At 23.6% G+C, this 19,719-nt stretch overlaps 1 protein-coding gene across 2 annotated transcripts in view; it reads right to left on the minus strand.

Annotated features, from left to right (window-relative positions):
- Nucleotides 1-2,785: 2,785 nt before the first annotated feature.
- Nucleotides 2,786-19,719, minus strand: part of LOC129614096 (chromatin-remodeling ATPase INO80) — an 82,033-nt gene continuing 65,099 nt past the window's right edge. For both annotated transcript variants that reach the window (XM_055528494.1, XM_055528493.1), the window contains 2 exons: nucleotides 7,873-8,055; nucleotides 2,786-3,263 (listed from right to left, as the gene is read on the minus strand). In XM_055528494.1, the coding sequence (XP_055384469.1) occupies nucleotides 2,977-3,263; nucleotides 7,873-8,055 (470 nt within the window). In that variant the 3' untranslated portion in view covers nucleotides 2,786-2,976. The remainder of the gene's footprint in view (nucleotides 3,264-7,872; nucleotides 8,056-19,719) is intronic.

Raw genomic sequence — 19,719 nt, forward strand, 5'->3', positions numbered from 1 at the left:
TATTATGGGTTGCCATCAGTTAAGTAAATTTTCATGTACTGTAAAAAAAAGCCTTTCAATTGAAATTAATTTGAAAGGGAAAAATATATTGTAGTTGGATTATAAATAATAAGTAAGTATGTATTTTTTAACATAATTTTTTTGATAGAAAAGTAAAATGGAATCGAAACAATATTGAATACTTACCACAATGTGATGACATTTAAAAAAGATGTTTAAGTGTTAACAATAAGTCTTGAGCAAAGCCTTTTTGCTTATAAACACAAAAATCAAATTATTTTTTGAGTATGAAATCATCCGACTACTAAATCATTCCAAAAATAATTTCAAATGATTTTCAATTGCCGCAGGCAATTCGTCAATTTTTTTTTTTGTTGAAAATCTAAAATTTTCAGATTGTAAGTCTATGTGTTCGAAGTGTTGGGCAATTTTGAAGAATGGACTGCAATTTTAAAGAATGGACTGCAATTTTGAAGAATAGACAAAAATTAACTGATAACTGGCAATTCTAATTTTTGTTTCAGTTTTTCTTAATAATATTTTTATCCTAAATATTATTTTCTTTTTTAGATCAGATTTTTCATATCTATAATATTTATATATAAAATATGCATACCTTTACTTGTATATAAAGGATTTCTTTCATATTATATGTAACAGAAAAAAGGTAGGTAACATTTTATAAGCCACGGGAAACTGCAATAAAATAATCAAGTTAAAAATTTTCATATAGCATCCCATATTAGTTGTATTTTCGATATCTTTTTGCTTAAATGAAAAAAAAAAAAACAAAATTTAATAATAAAAGAAAGCACAACATAAGAAAATTAAGCACTTATGTTTTATGATTATGTTTTTTGATGATGATTATGATGCGCACGAAATACACAATATAATATGGTTAATGTTGAATATTTACCGCGATCTGCATTCATTTATCGGACTTTTGAAGTAAACATATACATTTGTATATAATATATCTCGAGATATTTAAATATTATAGAATATTTCAGTATAAACATGGATTTCTTATATAAAAACGATCCTTATTGTGAATAAACTATACGTGAAAAAAAAGCAGAGAGCAGACAAAGAAAAAAAAAAAAAAGAGTTCCGTCTCTAAAGTCTGTGAGATTTTTTATTTTTGATATTTTACCATATCTTTATAGTTTTACTACCCAGTTAGTAATATTAAAAATATGATGAGGAGCATTTTTGAGAGTAACACGGTCGGTAATAATACTTTTACCATGACCCCGAAGGGTAAATTTTAGAATGATGGAAACCAAAAAAAAAAAAAAACCAGAACCAAGAGGGTTATATACCTGTTCTCTTTTTAATTTAATTTTTCTTTTCTTGTATTTTAGTTCGGTTTTAATTCAACCTTTTTGTGATCTTATGAAGAGAAACGTTTTTAGAAATAAAAACGACAAGATATGAGATTTTTGTAAAAACATAGGGAAGATAAAAAAAAAATACTTAAAATTCACTTGTTTCAATTTCATCTGAACCTGTAATAACTCTTTTTCTTATTTTGATATTTTTATTTTGGTATGTTCAAGATCTAGTTCATATTATGTTTTTTTTTTGTGTGTATAAAGTGCAACTGTTAAAATATCTTAAGGGCATTTTCTGATTAATTTCAAAATACTAAATGAGTGATGTTTAGATTAATTAAGTAGTTGTATGTCAGCCAGCATTTTATTATTTAATTTTTTATTTTTCTAATTTTTGTTTTTTTTTTACAAAAACTTTAATGTTTTTATTTTGATTTATCATTTTCTTTTGTGAAATATATGTAGCCGAAGCGTTAAGAGTTGGCACTATTTAGTTAATTATTTACATTTGTATATTTTATTTATGCAATTTTATGGCAATTTCATGGAGTACGGAACGATAGAATTTCACCTTGAGGAGAAGAATTGGAGAAATGATATTAATATGACAAAAGTCAGTTAGTATAAGCATTATAAGCAGTTTAAAAGAAACTATAATGAAGTGAAAGAAATATAAATTAGTCTTATGAAAGAAATCAATTTTAATTACTTAAATTTAGTTAAATTTGTAGATTGGTTTATACAAAATAATATTGTTGTGTTATTTGTAATAACAGAATTATTAATCTTTCTATGGCAAGCAGTTTTTAGTAAAGTAAATTAAAAAACTAAAAAGAAAATTTCAAAAAATCTACCTTATACTGAGCTTTTTACGAATTTGATTAATATTTTTATTCAAAAAATTTGTTTCAATTTTAAAAATAAGGCTAGAATTAAAATTTGCATATTTAATCCAAGCTGCTAAAATAAGTCAGTTTCTTACTGGAAGTTTTTTTTTCAATAACTATTGAGGGTTTCATTAGTCTCGCTTAATATACTTAAAATTTTATTGAATTTTAAAAGCATTATATTATTCATACGCAAAATATATTATTTTCAAGTTTCATTTTATTTTCAAATATTAAGAATAAGTTCCTAGTTTTTCAAATTACATGATTTTTATTATACAGAACATATCTACCAAAAGTGTAATATTAAATATAGATTTAAAATCAATGATTTTCAAATTTATTAAAATCTAAAGCTTTCTACTTAATATAATCAAAGGTTTGTTATAGAGGAAAGTCAAATATTTAATTAAAAAAAAATAAACTGTAAACCTCACATTACTAATGATCTGCTTATTTACATTTTTTTCAATATTATGTACGTATATAATCGTATATGTATTTCTAAAAAAAACCGTACTCTTCATTAATTTTACAATAAATTCTTAAATTTTAGAGTGATACAAAAGGGTTTGTTTATGTCTATTATTTTCATAAATAAAAATTTTTTTTTTTGTTGTTGAGACTACATCAATATCTTAACTTTAAGTTTTACTTCTTATTTTCTTTCATAAAAAAAAATCAACTTTTCAGTTATTAACTAATCATAATCTACATAATATATTTTCATAATTTAATTTATCTAATAAAATTTAAATATCTTCATCATTCGGTTGATAATAACCGATACCAGTATGTGCTGGACTTGGTGCAGGACTCATTGCCGGACTTCTTGTTAATGGTGTTGCACCAGGACTTTGACCTAATGGTACTACAAGTGGACCAATCGGTTTACGTGTTCTTGGTGCACCTCTATATCCTGAGTTTGGTGGGCCACCTGGCTTTAATCTTGGTCTACCTGGTCCACGTTTTATTACTGGTACAATTGTTTCAAATGATTGTTCACTTCCACCACCATTGGCACTTATATTTGAATCACCTGAAATATAATTAAAAGGTAAAAATTTTTATTAATTAAAATTAAGTTAAAAATTTTTATGAAAAAATTTTGTGTATTAAAAAATAATTTTACATTAGATCTATTATATTATCTTATCTTAAAATAATAATTGAATTTAAATATAAATTGATGTATTATATGCTAAGCTTTTTCAAAATTTTAAGAAATTGACATTGTTCTGAATTAAAGTTGTAATTTAAATTTCCGAATACCATTTTTGATTAGAATCAACAAATTATGGAAGTAAATTTTAAAAACTCTAACTTTAGCGTGAAATCAGTTTCAATTGCTTTTCAGTCGTTCAGACCAACACATTATGAACATACACTTATCAAACCTCACATTTATTAAATTAAATCATATAAATCAATTAAAATTATATAATTTTTCAACATTATAACGTATTTATTGAAATGAATGTAACCATTGTATAATTAATCCTTAATTAATCTCATTATTGAAACTTTTCAACTTTTAATTCAATTCTCAATATTTTAAATAAATACTATTAAAGAGCACGTTTTATAAATGTAGAAAAATTCTCCTCACGTTATTAATTACACGTTATATATAAATGCACCTTAATATATAAAAAAGATTATATATGTACGTATGTATGTATGATTAAAAATAGAATGAAAAACAGAAATGTTAAAAATTTTTGAATCGCTTTGATAATAATCGGATCAATTATTATTATTTTTATTTCTTTTTGATATTTTATAAGCCCTTTGATTCAATAAAATTATGATGCTTTCTTATTTTCAATTAAAATGAATTTAAAATGTTAAAAGTGCACTTATAACATAGAAAGAGAAATAAATAACGCCACCATATCGAATTGATATCATTTTATTTATCCCGAAATTCATATAGTCCTTTAAAAGAATTGATTGTGTTATTATTTTTTTCTTTTAATTTCGTTATGAACACGAGGACAAGCGCTTATTATTTAAAACGAATTTTTAATCCGATTTCAAAAAGATTTTGTTTTTTCTTCTTTTTTTTTCTCGTTCTTTTATTTCGCCTAAAAATATCACATAATTTCAATTTAAATTTGTTTGATATTTTTGTGAATTTATTAATAAATTCAATCAGCCAAAAATATTCGTGCTAATAGAGATGTACGTACTACATAATATTTATATAATATAACGTATATAAATAGTTTAAATATGTAAAACGAAATTTTATGTAATTCGAAGGATTTGCCAATTATGTTGTATAAACGCTATACTTATTGATGACTTTTTTTTTCGAATATTGTAACAATGTTACGCATGAAGCATATGGTCCTTACAAAAATACGTTCAAACAAAAAAAAAAATCCGAAAAAGAAAATCAACTACTTATTTCCATTTCAAAATTAATTTTGCGTTTTTAACTCAAATTTTTTTTTTTTAATATTTTCTATAGTATCAAATGGCAAAAACCAAAAACCATTATTGTGATTGTTACAATTCAAAAGGGATTACATGTTAACGGTCGGCATTTCGGTGATATATTTATTCATTTTGATTAAAAAAAATATGCAATACAGTAAATTTTTGCAAAAAAAAAAAAAAAAAATAGAAAGGACAAAAGATCCATTACATTGTCCTGAAATTAAATAAATCCTTTTTTGTTAAAATTTTAATACCAAATTATTATGCGGGTGAGAAATTCACAATTTTTGTATGACATAAAAAAGACAATTAAAAAAAATAATGGGGATAATTTATTATTTAATAATTTTTAATAATTTTTTTTTTTTTTTTGGGAACTATAAATGGAATAATAAATTAAAAATTTTATTTTTGAAATTTATTCTATAATATTAAGTAGAGGGTTTATAATTAGATACCCTCTTTGGTTTTAAATATATTTTTCAACTAACTTTTATTTATTATGTCATTGAGACAGAAATTTAGCATACAATTTTAATAGAACATATCTATATTTTGTATTATAAACGGTTGGATCAGCAAATGAAGCGACATATGCAAGAAAATAGACAGAAAAGTTAAGAATACGAGTCGTACTTTCGAGTTGATACCTTCTCTCTTAGAGGGAGAAGATAATATAATAAAAGTAAACATATATGAGTTGGACTACTCTGTTTCGTTTACATCACACGCTACAATATTTTATTTCAAGAACTTGTAAAATTTATTAATAGTTAACGATATAAGATTAACCAATTACAACAAATCTCTTAATATTTTTGAAGCTTAATTATTTGGATTTTGATTTCATTTTGCAAATACTTAAAATTTTGGTTCAATGAAATATAAAATTAAAAATGGTTTTTCAAAGTCTTCAATCATATAACAAAAAATTTAGAAAGGATTATAATTTATGCATATAAAATCTTAAATTTTATAAATCTAATTAACGCATATATTCAACAATAAATAATTATTTGAAATTTTTTTCTTTAAGTAGCCATGTAGTTGAACACTTGTAAAGTGAAACTAGTACAATTTTCATAAAAAACAAATCATGTTATTGAATATACTTAGCTATGTAGTTGATTTGATAAAATCTATATAAAACATAAATATTAACAAGTTAACATAACATTTGTAGCACAACTATTTCAGAATAATTACAATTTTTTTTTTTTTGCATTTATTTTTCTGTATATTTTTAATACAATTAAAATGACTTAATTAAGATAAATTTATTTTTACGCCATATATTTTAAAAGAGTTAACATTTTTTTTTATTTCGAATAATTAAAAATTACAAATTTTTTTTTTTTTGTTTTCTAGATCATGCATTTTTTTTGTGTTGTTTTTGAAAATTAATTAAAATTCAGAGAAAGTATATTGAATTGGTATCATTGAAAAATATATATGTATAGCAAAATATAATATACAATATGAGTTGATGTTGTAAGGTGGTCGGTCAAGAAATTAATCTGAAACTTATTAAGACTTAAAAGTATCATTTAAGTGAATTGTGGCAAAAAAAAAACACATGAAGAAAATAAAAAAAAATAAAACAGTTTAAATGCGATAAATTTCAAGGAAACATGGAAAAATGATAATAAATGAAGCTGAAAATTAGGTCTGAAATCAATTTAATGAGAATATAGTTCCACTATTATGAAAAAAATTGTTTTTATAGTTTTGCATAATTTCTTAATTTAATATTTTTTTAGAAAGGCTTGTAAGAACTATTGATAAATTTTTGTACAATAAAACTATTAATTTCTAGAGAACATTATTGGAATACAGGGATATTGAACAACAGGAACTTTGGAATATTTCTTCTTAACCCATTTAAGTCCCAATGTATATTAATGTATATTGGTACAAATCCAAAATTGGTTTGATGCAATATAGGGAATGATGCCGTAATACAGGTGTACGCTCTTAGAGATCAAAATAATCAAATATTTTTAAATTTTTATTCATTCATATACTTGAGTAATCCACTATGGTCTTACACCTAATTTAATTTTAAAATTTAATAAAGAATACAATGCGCAGACACTTTTATAATTTTATAAGAAAACATACAAAGTAATGACATGCTGGCAATTTTAAAATTTTTAAATTAAATCACTTAAAATATTGTAAAAAAAAAAATAGAAAATAAAAAAAAATTTTTAATAAACTTATTCGAACGTGAGATTTGGTAATAAAATATTAAATTAAACATTTTCAATTATTTTTATTATTTTTTATTATTTTTCTTTAATTATTATTATTTTTTTTTCGCCAACAGTAATTCAATTAAATTCAATTAAGTAATTCAGCTCATTTATTTTTGATATCTTCATAAATTTTAACAAATTAACACGCTTAAGTTAGCTTAAAAATTGCATTAAATTTGTGTCAATAAATTAAAAATTGAAATGCAGTAACCTTTTTTTTTGGTTAATTTTAGTTAAAATAAAAAATAATATGAAAGGTGATTTATTTAGGTTAAAAATTTTATGTGTATATGTGTATATGTGTAATTATTTTTCAAAATATAATTAATGATTTTTTATGCTAATTTAATAATTATAATCTGATTTCGGCGATTTTTTGGTAGCTCAAATTTTATAAAAAAAATGGCAAGAATTCAAAAAATTGAATGTTAATCTATATTAACAAGATTGTATAATTAAGTGATGTTGATTTTTTTTTGTGTAAATAATTGTAAAATATTCTAATATATTTAGAAAATAATGTTATTAATTTAAATTTTAAATAATTTCCAATTTGATTAGATAAATTATAATTTTAATTTAAGTTGTCTAATTTTAAGTAATGTTATACGTATACATGTATAAGATTTTTGTATTGAATATTGCCAAAAGCAAAACGCATACTGAAATTAGTATTTATGTGAAATAGGAATTTATTTCTTATATAAATTCTTTTTGAATATGAAAAGCATCTAATCCGGCCCATTTTCTAATATTTCTCTTCATAATAGCAAAATTTCTTCCCTTAAAAAATATTATGAATTCTGATCACCAATAATGGTAGTATTTAATTGTATATTTAATGTAATCATCAACTCTTAGTCTCATATTAAATATAATTTAGTCTTTTAAAAAAACTATGTATTAAATATTTAAAAGAAAAGTATATATTTATTGTATTTATACCTGTTGGGGTAGCTGGTGTTGATTGAACTTGTAATGTTATTGTACTACCTGTTGGTGTACCTGGTGTACCATCTGAACGTCCTGGATTTGTTGTTTTACCACCACGGCCAGAACCACGTGGTCGACCACGTTTCGTACCACGTGGATGATGTCTTCTTCGAATACGACCATGTGCGAATGATACTGAAATATAATCAAAAATAAATAAAATTAATAAAAAATTTGGGACTAATTACAATTTTTTAATTTATTTTTAAATATTGCTTTATAGTTAAAATTAGAGATTTGGCACTTTTTCCTAAAAGAATTTTTTTTATTAAATTTTTATTCTTTTAATTTCTAATTAGGACGCGACGACTATATTATGTGATTGAATTGTGATTAATTTTATAATTTATAAATATTAATTATTTCTCTTAGCATTGTTATATATGTATGTATGTATGTATGAAAGTGCATTTAATTTTTTGAAAATTTCTTATTGAATTGATCAGTTTATTAAGTGTGCTCAGTTTCGTATGTACGGAATCACCCATTTTAAACAGAGCTATTTTTTTGTTTTAAATTAATTAAAAAAAATTGAAGAAAAGTCTATATTTAGGGAAGCTAAATTGTTGAAATCAAAATAAATGGTTTTGTATTAAAATTGTCTTAACCATAAATAAAAATGGTAGTTTAATAAAAATGATGGTACAAACGGATTAACTTTAAAAATATAAACGCTCTTAAATCTTAAATAAGGTTATCAATTTAAGATTTAAAAATTCATTAGTAATATTCGCAATAACGCAACCAATGAAAAAATACTTACATATAAAAAATTTTCAAAATTTTATAGATATCAAATAATCAATAAAAACAAGACAAAAAAAATGGCCATTTTGAGAAGAACAGTTTTTAAAACAATTTTTCATTTTCTAACAAACGAATTTTTTTTCTTTAAAATTTAACTTTTTATCTTAATATATTCGGAAAAATGTGTACAATAAATTTAAAAACGATATCATAATCTTCTGTTGCTGTAATGAGTACAGTTTAGTTAATAAAAAGTAACGAGTTAAATATGTATGTATTAAAAAATGACCATCGCATCTTTGTAATATTTTGTTATAATTTTCTACCTTTTATTAAATGTTGCATGTTCGTCCGTTTTATATTCATTTATGTAATGTTGAATTTCAGGTGAAACATTATTTTATTACTTGTAATAAAATCAAGATGAAAAAAAAAGGAGAAAAATATAATAATAAAAAAAAAATCATCACAACGAACACGCAATTTAAACTTTCATATTATGACTATATTTTTTTTTTGTTTCATTTAAAATATTAAAGAGTTCCTTTTTTCATCACCTCTATAATGTATCGCACATTATTTGTCGTATAAACTTACTGTTTGTTTGCCTTTATATTTTGCTGGGCAATGCAATGTGCATGTACTTAATAACAAAGATCAGTTGTAAAAGGGAAGGATAAATAATTAAATTTGACTTATTTCTGTTCCCCCTGTATTTTTATTATTGCATTTAATTTTAATTAAGCAACAATAATTTGTTTTCGGAGGAATATATTTAAAAGTTATATTAAGAATTTAATTCGAATTCAAAAATAAATTAAAATGTAGCAACTCCTACACAAAAAATTTCATTATCATTATCGTTCAGTGTTTTTCCTAATTCAATTACCGGTTGCATTTGGTAACTTGAAATTTCAATGCAATTTTAATAACAAATAAAGCTTCAAATTCCATATTTCTAGCATAAAATTCAAAATTGACAAAATCAACATTTTTAAACACACTTTCTTTTTAAGAGTTAACTACTTAACTTTCAAACAGTTTTGAAATTTCGTTACTTATAGTTAGAACTGATCTCAATAGTCAGAAATCGAAGATTTTTGAATCTAGAAAAAAAATTATGATCTAAAATCTAAACAGAGAATCAAGAACATTTTTTTAACGACAACATACTTTAGTACTGTACATATTAAATTTCTCGCTTTTTTACAAAAGAAAACCAGAAAAATTTTTGAAAAAAAAAAAATTTTTTTTTTACCCCACTCTATTAAATTATTTCATTGACGCTTTTGTTGCTACCCTCAATTTTAAATTTATTACTTTTTTTTTCATAAAAATTCGGTTCCATTCAAGAAATTATCCATTGTCTTATCAATACAACAAGAAGATGATGCAGAAAAATAAAATTGAGTTAAAGAAGAGAAACTTTTGCTTGGATCTCTTGCTTTATTCGTAAATCGTCTTTTGACTGATTAACAATCTAATTTCAAGTCCATAAATTATGTAGCGTGTAACAAAGTTTTCAACATTTTATTGGCATATTTTTATATTTTATAGTGGTTATTTTTTTTGGCTTTGACTTATTGAGAATTTAAAAAAAATTTAAATAGTAGTGAGAAAATGTCCTTTTTTTGTTTTTCTCTGTGAAAAACAAGAAAAGAAATATTGCAGGTGAGATCAAAACCTAAATGAATCAGGTTATTTTTTTTTTTTTTTCCCATATTAATTTTAAATTTATAAAAATTTGAGAATTTTATGGTCAAATTTTTGTATTTATTTCTTATTTTTGTTGTTATTATTCGATTGTTTTCTTCTTCAAGAGGTTTTTATCTAATCCTTTGAATCAAAGAAAAAATTAAAAAAAAAACTAAGAGAAAAATTTAAATAAATTACACAAGTGTATTTGAATTGTTGCAAAACTTGAAAATGATAAAAAAGTTTTTTTTTGGAGCACATACTTTTTTTTATTAAATATCCTTTATTGCAACATTATATACATATTAATATGCGTTTATTTACATATTGTATGTAACGAGGAAATAATAAACGGATAAAATATTTAATTGAATTGTAATGAGTTTTCTTTATTTTAACGTAAACTAAAATAAATTTCGCTAAAAAAATTTTAGGGTAGAACCGTGATAGTTTAATTGAGATTACAAGAACTTATATAATTTAATTAATTATAATTTGAATTGTATAAATTGTTATTGTATCTTTCGAATACAGCGTAAATTAAAGGACTTTTTAGTAAGAATAATTTATAAATTCTTAATTGAAATGCGATCGCCTCCCAAACTCCACGTACGTTCACAAAACAAACAATTCTAATAAAACCAAAATTTCGAAATTATTTGAAAATAATTTTAATTAAGCATGAAAAAAATATTGCTTGAAAGTTTCGAAAATCAATTAACTATTCGTTAACTAAAAAATAAATTCCAATATGCAAATTATTATTTAGTTATCATCTATCATATATTATAATATGCTATTCTTAATTGAGAAATTTTCCAATACTCAATAATGTAAAAATGGACACATCACAATACGTACAGTAAAAATTTAATTTACACTTTTGTTATAATGAATATCACAAATACATGATAAAATACATTGATCCCCACAAAAAAAAAAATACCAATCATTGAATTCCAATATTTTCTCGTACCATTTAATCAAATTCCAATTCATCATTGGTTCAAAATATAATATGAAAAAAAAATTAAATTGCACTTTTAAGACACGAACATTGTATGAAGTTGTGTGGAAATTACAAAAAAAAAATTTTCTTTTTGCAAAATTTAAACCCGCTGGCGTTAATGGAGTTTGAATTTTTAATTTTGAATATGAATATCAAATCAATGTTTATATTTACTTCTGATTTTTCTCCCTTACTACCAATTAGGAGCAATGAGGGAGAGAATTCCGGGTTTCCGTTTTTTATTGAATATCAAAAGTTGAACTACAATTTTAATTAGCTTTCTTCTGTTTCAAAAATTACAGTATTCTTTTAGGTAATTTTGGTTATTTTACACTTCTAAACCATTCGAAATTTTCTTTGAGACTAATATTGCTTTCTCCCGAAGAGAGACTATATTCGTCTAAAAACGTATGTTTGCTCATTTTTCGACTGTATAAAATATAATTCTTAATTCAAATGTTTTGAAACTTTGAGAGCCATTTAAGCTTGAAATACTATGAGTATATATTTTAAGGAAAAGTGATTATCTCAAAACTGAAAATAAAAAAAAAAAATAATTTTTCATAACATACCCAGTTGGCTTATTAAAACTGATGAAAAAGAAAAAAAAATTTTTTTGTAAGATTTTTTGTTTTTGTAGAAAAAAGCATTGATCGTCGTTAATAGTCATATACATATACATACATGTAAGTACTTACATACCACTTCTATTTTTAAATGATTTTTTACACCAATAATAGCCAATAAGGAGGTTTAACTTGTTAAGCTACTATTTATGGGAATATCTTAATTAGTTTCAAGTATAATATGTAAAGAGAAAAGATGTAAAAATTTTATTTACTACGAAATTTATAAAACGAATTTCGAATGCAAATGGGCACAAAAAATTATAAAAAGTACAAACAGAAAGTTCCTTTGTATATAAGAGTATGTTAGGGAAATAATACCTAAATCTTTTTGCTGTAATACCTAGGTTTTTTACATAAATCTTTGTCCTGTAAAATTTTTAGTAACTACACAAATTTTCACGACTCTACTCAGGCATTGCTTGTTATCTAATGAAGTTCAAATTTGACAAATTTAGCCATCTATTTTTTTTTGTTTGAAATATTCAAACAAATTTTCAATACAGAAAAAAATATTCAGAGTATTTGTTATTGTTAATTATTCATTTTATGTCACAATAATTACATTTTTTTTGTTACGTCACAAAATGTTATTGTAATTTCAATAAAAAATCTGTAGCACACCAATCAGTGTGTATATTTTAAATGTAACACAAAAATCGTAACATTCGTGCTATATATTCATCATCGGCAACACCGTAGTAGTTCTCAATATTTGTAATTTACATGCAGAACTTAAGATTAAGACAGCAATACATCTGATTTACTTAACTGAATGAATTTTCACACTTCTAAAAAATTAAATTTTGACTTCGCAAAACTGATAAATCACATCAACCTAAAGGGATAGGCACTTAAAAACTATATTATTTTGCTTACGTTTCAATTAATGAGAAAATACCATGTTAAAACTGTTTATTTTATTAAAATAAAATTTTTGAAAAAAAAGTAATGCAATCAACAAAAAAAAAACAAAAATTAAAATAAAAATATGCAACAAAAACATATTGCAAAAATCAGACGAAAAAAAGTTAAAGTAACCCAAACAATTTTAGTTACAAAAAGGTAGAAGTGTTACTGAATTATAAGGTTGTATCTATTAAAAATACGAAAAAAAAACAAGAAAAATAAAAAAATAAAATAATAAATAGTTGAAAAATGAAAAATCATGGCGTACAATTCAAACTATGACCCATAATTTAATATCACAATTACATTGTAAACTTTAAATTCGCCTCCTTATTATTGCAAAATTTTAATGAGCTACTGAGTTGTAAACTTTGTTTGTGTAATTTTTTTTTAAATCATTTTAATACGAAAAATATAAAATTTAATAAATTTCGAAATAATCAATAAATTTTAAATAATTTCATTTAAAATGAAAATTTGTGGGAAAAAAAGAAGTTTGCGTCATAATTTTGAAAGAGTAGACCGTTTAAATTTGTGCCATCTAGTTGTTAAATATGAAAGTTAACTTTATAAACTGTTATTTCTTAAGCTCTTACTAAAATATAATTTTCATAAGCAAAAGCAACAAATATGACTGCTAGGCAAAACTTATAAATAATCATAATAAAAATGTGACTCTAAATATCTTGTGATCGACTAGAATGCGACGTCCGTACTCAATTGCCATTGGGAAGGGGGACGGCGTGGAAAGTGCTACGCAATATAAAGATTCACTTACTATCTTATACTAATGATACAAGAGAATGTCTGTTTAAATAGTGTTATTATTTCCATTCTTTTGTTGATGTTATCCGCAAAAAGTATTGGGGTCTCTTCGGATTTTACGCAAAAATGGATTATTTTAAAGAATCTGAATTTCAAAAATTTTATTTATTTAAGCTAGATAATGGAATTCTAGTTTTGCATATAATTCCAGTTATTTTCAAGTAAGTGTACTTAAAATTGCTCAAGAATGTCTAGGACAAATTATATTTGAAATGTTAAGGTACATTCTTTTGGTGTAATTTAATGGAATATGTCCTCGGATGGAAAGTTCTTATTTACTTTGCAAAGTATTTCGTAAATATTTATTGCAACAATATATGAAAATAATTTTAATAAAAAAATAGGTTGACATTAAAGAATAACTTCAGATATTGCAAAACTTAAAATATAACGAAGTGTAATAAAATTGAGAAAAAATCGGAAAATAAAACGCGAACATGAGAAATTTTATTTTAGTTATACAGAAGAACGTCTAACTTTTTGATTTGTTAAAAGTTTGCGTTTTATGATTTTATTGATAAAACTTGAAAAAATAATTTTCATTTAATATTTTTTTTTTCATTTTAGAAAATTATTATAAATGGAAATTTATTTTATAGAAATTAAAATTAAAATGATAATAAAAAGATTAAAAAGCCAAAATAATAAACAAAAATAAAAAATTTCATGGTGAAAGTTTTATAAAGAAATTCAACATTTTTTATTTCAATATTTTTCTTTTATATTAAATTGAATTATATTTCAAAAAAAAATTTATTAATTTATAAATAGCGAGTTAAAAAGTATTCAAACTAAGTTTATACAATCGATATTTCTGATATCGATACATACAAATTTTCAATAATATTGTTGTTATCGATTTGTAGAAGATTTTAGGTCAGCTGTTTTAATGCAATCAGGTGTAATTAGTTAGAAATTTTTCATATTGTGAATAAATTGTACATGAAGACCGATTGAAATAATAATTGATCATTTAAGATTATTTTGGTGTTTCGTTTTTTTTTTGACCTAGAGTTCAACTTTTATGAAATTCAATGAAAATCATGCGATTTATGCAACAAATTTTCACTTTAAAGATTAAATTTTTAATAAGTTTTTTTTACTTACAAAGTATGTAAAAAACAGTATTTTTGGGTATGTTTAATGGATATAATATAAATGTATAATATATAATTAGAATTTCATAATTTTTCTTAAATTTCTTAAGATTTAATAAGTTAACTTTTGACTAAAACATTTTAATCATTTTGTATTAATATGAATGTACTACTGATACCCACAATTTTTAAAATCAATCTTCGTAAATTAGTTATTGACAATACAAAAAACAAATTATTTCAGTGTTAAATTGTTTGTGTGTGTAACCAATTACAAAATAGCTGATTGACTCAAATAGTGAATATTAGATTATACTATATTGTGTACGTAATGTTTCAAAGTACGCATGATGTATGGTAGAGCACAATTCCCAATATTATGAAAATTATTGTTCCATTTCGATTATTTCGATTTTATTTAATAAAAAATCTCGGGATTACTTACTGTGCGTTTAAAAAATTGATTTTCTATTAAAAATTTAATAAAATAGAAAAAATACGAAATTCTAAAACTAAAATGACTGTTAACTTTACTAAAAAAAAATTACATCTGCCGCTTTTTTTTTTTAAATTTTTATTTTAGAAATTTTTTGGGTTTTTGCTTTGAAGATTAAGTTACATAAGACAAGTTAAAGTATGTAAGTGTATATGTATAAAAATTTGTGTGCACAAACTTATAAAAAACTTTGTTTTGTATTATATAATACTAATTTGTATTTTTTATCAACAAAAAAAAAAAAAAAAAAAAAATTCCCCCAATAAATCCATATCTAATCGGATTATTGACAAATAATTGTATCTTCTTTTTCAATATAACAAACAACCCCAATTTCAGCTTATATGACTTTATTAGAATTGACAAATGAAACAATCTTAATGGAAGGGAAAGAATAATAAAGGTTTTTTTTATACTCTTCCGAAGGACAGAATTTTCTCCTTTGTTATTTTTATTATTAACTTCTACGAATTGAAATTATGAGGATAATAAGAAACATGTTTCCTTTCTTTTTTTTTTGACTAACTTTTGAATTCCTTTTTATTTATATAGCTAGTTTTTTTTTTTGTTATCTTATAAGAAATCAAAACTTCTTCTTGACAGAATCCCTTTATAAAAATTATAATTTGTCACCATAGAATTATTATTGTATAATTATTAGCATATTTATACATATAGATGAATGCATCTATGCGTATACATATAATATAAGCAAATACGAGAGATATTCAAAATTAAATGGCATAATTAAATGAATGGCAGAGTCACTTTTAAGAGAACAACCAAAGTTTTTACTTGTATAAAATCTGCTTAGATATTGGGATAGATTTTCAGGTTGCAAGGAACAATATAGCTTACAAGCAATTGTTCGATATAATTTAAAATTTTAGAATAATCTTAATGTATAGAAAGATAATATAGGAATATATTAATTTCTAGTAGCACTTAATATGTAAACACACTACCAAGCATTACTTATCAAATATTTTTCAATCTTACCTTGTACAAAAATAGTTGAAAATATAGTAATAATTGATATAATAACGCCATTATTCAGTTTCTTCCCCATAAAACACAAAATTCCTGCACATCTTTTATCAAAAAAAAAAAGAAATTTAGAGAGAGAGCAGGAGTTAAAAGTACTTTGAAAGTATTTTTGATCTTTGCTCATATAAAATTCAAATAAAATTTTGTTTCTATTTTGTTCACCCTTAATATTTTCAGTAATAGCACAGATTTTGTTGAAATTTATATTTTCGAGTTTAGAGTTTAAAAGCCAACAAAATTAATGTCCTTTCTTCCAAAAATACAAAATCTGCAATTGAAAGTGATGGAGTAAAACACAAAAATTTTATTTTTCCTATTTTTTTAATGTTTTTTGTTATAGTGTACTTTTTTTGCCTTTTTAGGGATTATTTTTGCACCCAAATTTCTTATAAATCAAAAAGAAAATTACACAGAAAAGGGGGATAAAGAACGAAGGTATCGAATCTAAGGATTTGATAAATGATTTTTTTTATTGCACATTTTTGTGACAGATAGGATTTTTCTTTTTTTTTTTTAATTTTTTAGTGCTACTGGTTTGAGTAGTAATTCCTTTTTGTTTTTTTTTCCTGTTTACTGTTTTTGGAGTTACAATTTAATAAAATCTTTGTTTTTAAAGTGTACATGTATTTATTTCAAAGAATATGCGCCAAAAAAATTTTATTTTGGTAGTTTTTGTTTTTTGATTTAATCACATTTCAATAAAATCAAAATAAATCTTCGAGTAACGAAAAAAATCAAAACAATATCTACAAAAATAAATGATTTTTAATCCGATTTAATGCTTTAATGAAGAAGTATGAGGTGAAAAGTTGAAAGGATATTCGATGTGACATTAATAGTGGGATTTACGATTTTTTACTTTGTTTTTTTTTTTCTTGTTTTTGTTGAAAAGAGGAATATTTTTAATTATTTTTAATTCCATTAATTTGGTGAAATATTTATATAAAAGGAATTTTCTCAAATTAAGTGTACAATTATTTATTTTGATAAATACAAGATAATTTCGAAATTTTACAAATTTAAAAAATTTTTATTTTTTGGGTTTTCACAAAACTAGTTACTGTTTCTTTAAAATTTTGATTTTTAACTTTGAAATCATGTGTACATACATCAACTAAAAAAGTATTGCTTTTCAGTAATAGATTTCTGAATTTATCCTAGTCCTCTTTCAATTTTGCGTTCGTCTGTTCTCTTTTGTTTTTAAATTTCGAAATTCTAAAATTAGTAAAGAAGTTATTATCAAATGGGCAATAAAATAAGCGCGGCATATAACCTGGCTACAGGTAGTTTTGGTTTTTACGGCTTTAAGACAAACGAAATCTATAACAACAACGAAATTAACTCAATTCGACGTTTTTATGTTATTTTGGTAAAAAATTACAATTGTATACAAACGAATAATTGAACAAGTAAAAACGTTTTACTCGGTATAAACCGAGTGAATTATACCCTGCACCTTTCGTTATTGTATAGCAATTACTCGAACCTGTGAAATCAGTCTACAGAAACTTTACGGATATGTCTGACCTATAATTAGACATCCGACTACCAAGTTTCATGAATCTGACTTTATAATTTTTCCAAATATTTAAAATTAGCTTTTAGAGTTGTATGGCACGTACCTAAACCTGTCAAGCAATTCCATCAAAACTTCACAAATATATCTGGCCTATAACTCGACACACAACTGCCAAGTTTCATTTATCTGACTATATTATTTTCCCAATATTTAAAATTAGCTTCTGGGGTTGTATGGCAGGTACCCGAACCTGTCAAGCAATTCCTCTAAAACATCAGAAATATATTTGACCTATAATTGGACACATGACTGCCAAATTTCATGAATCTGACTTTATTATTTTTCCGAATATAAAAAATTTGCTGTTGGAGTTGTATGGCACCCACCCGAACCGGTGCAGATATCCCATTATAATTTTTAGAGCATGTGTAGAATATAATTGGACACATGTATACAAAAATTTTATATTTATAGCTTTATTAGTTTTTGAAATATTTAAAATAAACTCTATGAATTGTATGACAGCTACCCGAACCCGTTGTCCGAATTAGTCCAATAACAATAGGGCTCGTCCTTGGCACAAAAGAAAAAACTTGTGAAAGTTTGGTGTCGATTGAATTATTCGTTTTCGAGTTATCGTGCGATCGGACGGACGGACGGACGGACGGACGGACAGACGGACATGTCTAAATCGACGCAGAATTTTACGCTGAGCAAGAATATATATATATGTCCATACCGCAGATGACTCCTTCAAGTAGTTACAAACTCCATACCAAAGTTAATATACCCTTCACGAAGTGCATGTTAGTAATTTTTTTTATGTTAGTAATTTGGTAACAAAAAAAAATTACATAATAAAGCCCTTAAAATACTCTAACATGAAAATATCAAATGAAATATTTCATTACCGCAACGATGACGCGTCTGTTCATTAAAATAAGAAATCAGAAATTTGATTCCTTAATGAAAACAAAAATAATGTTTGATCATATTTTTTTAACATTTAAAAAAAATTATTTATCCACGTGTCAAAAACATTTATTTCATTTTTTAATAGTAAAACTCCCTAAAAAACATTACGGAGCAGATGTAAGAGGAGTTTTAAAAAAAAATTTGAAAAAAAAATATCCTTTTTATTTTGAAAGCAAACCAAATTGTAAAAATAATCAACTCGGGAAATATCGGAAAATATAGTTTTAAAAATAGAATTTTCCGTTAAAAAATTTATAATGAATATCGTCAATCTGCATTCTAAGACCACAATTTAGAAAAACATAGGAATTCTTTTAGTATTTTAATGTAATTAAGGTAATGCAGATTTAAAATATGAAATATGAAACAATTCACATCCTGTCAATTTTATTTTTAAAACAAATGGACAAAAAAAAATATTAATTATATTTGAAATAATTTTCCGGGTCCTTTTTTAAAAATTCCATTCAAAATTTAATTAAGAAATTTAAAAAAATAATGTAATTAGGTGAATACCCATAATACATAAGCACGTAACGGACTACATTCGTAAATTTAAATATTTCGGATTTTTTGTTGTTGAAATGACAAAACGGATGTCCTTAAATAATTTCACAGTTTCGTTGATTTTTCGTTGATAAAATGATTACAAGGGAGAATATTGCACTAAAACTTAATGATCACATTTAGTAAACTACAAGCATATAAAAGAATTTATTGACTCAATAAGTACAGTTTCTAAATGTATCAGGTTTTAAATTATCACTATTTCGCAGCGATGCCTATAAGTTATTAAAATATCCTCAAAATAAGCTGAAAAAAAAAGATATTTTTTAAAAGCTGCCCAAAGTTTT

The sequence above is a fragment of the Condylostylus longicornis genome, unplaced genomic scaffold (genome assembly GCF_029603195.1).
Source record: "Condylostylus longicornis isolate FDR11 unplaced genomic scaffold, ASM2960319v2 ptg000100l, whole genome shotgun sequence".
Lineage (NCBI taxonomy): Eukaryota > Metazoa > Arthropoda > Insecta > Diptera > Dolichopodidae > Condylostylus > Condylostylus longicornis.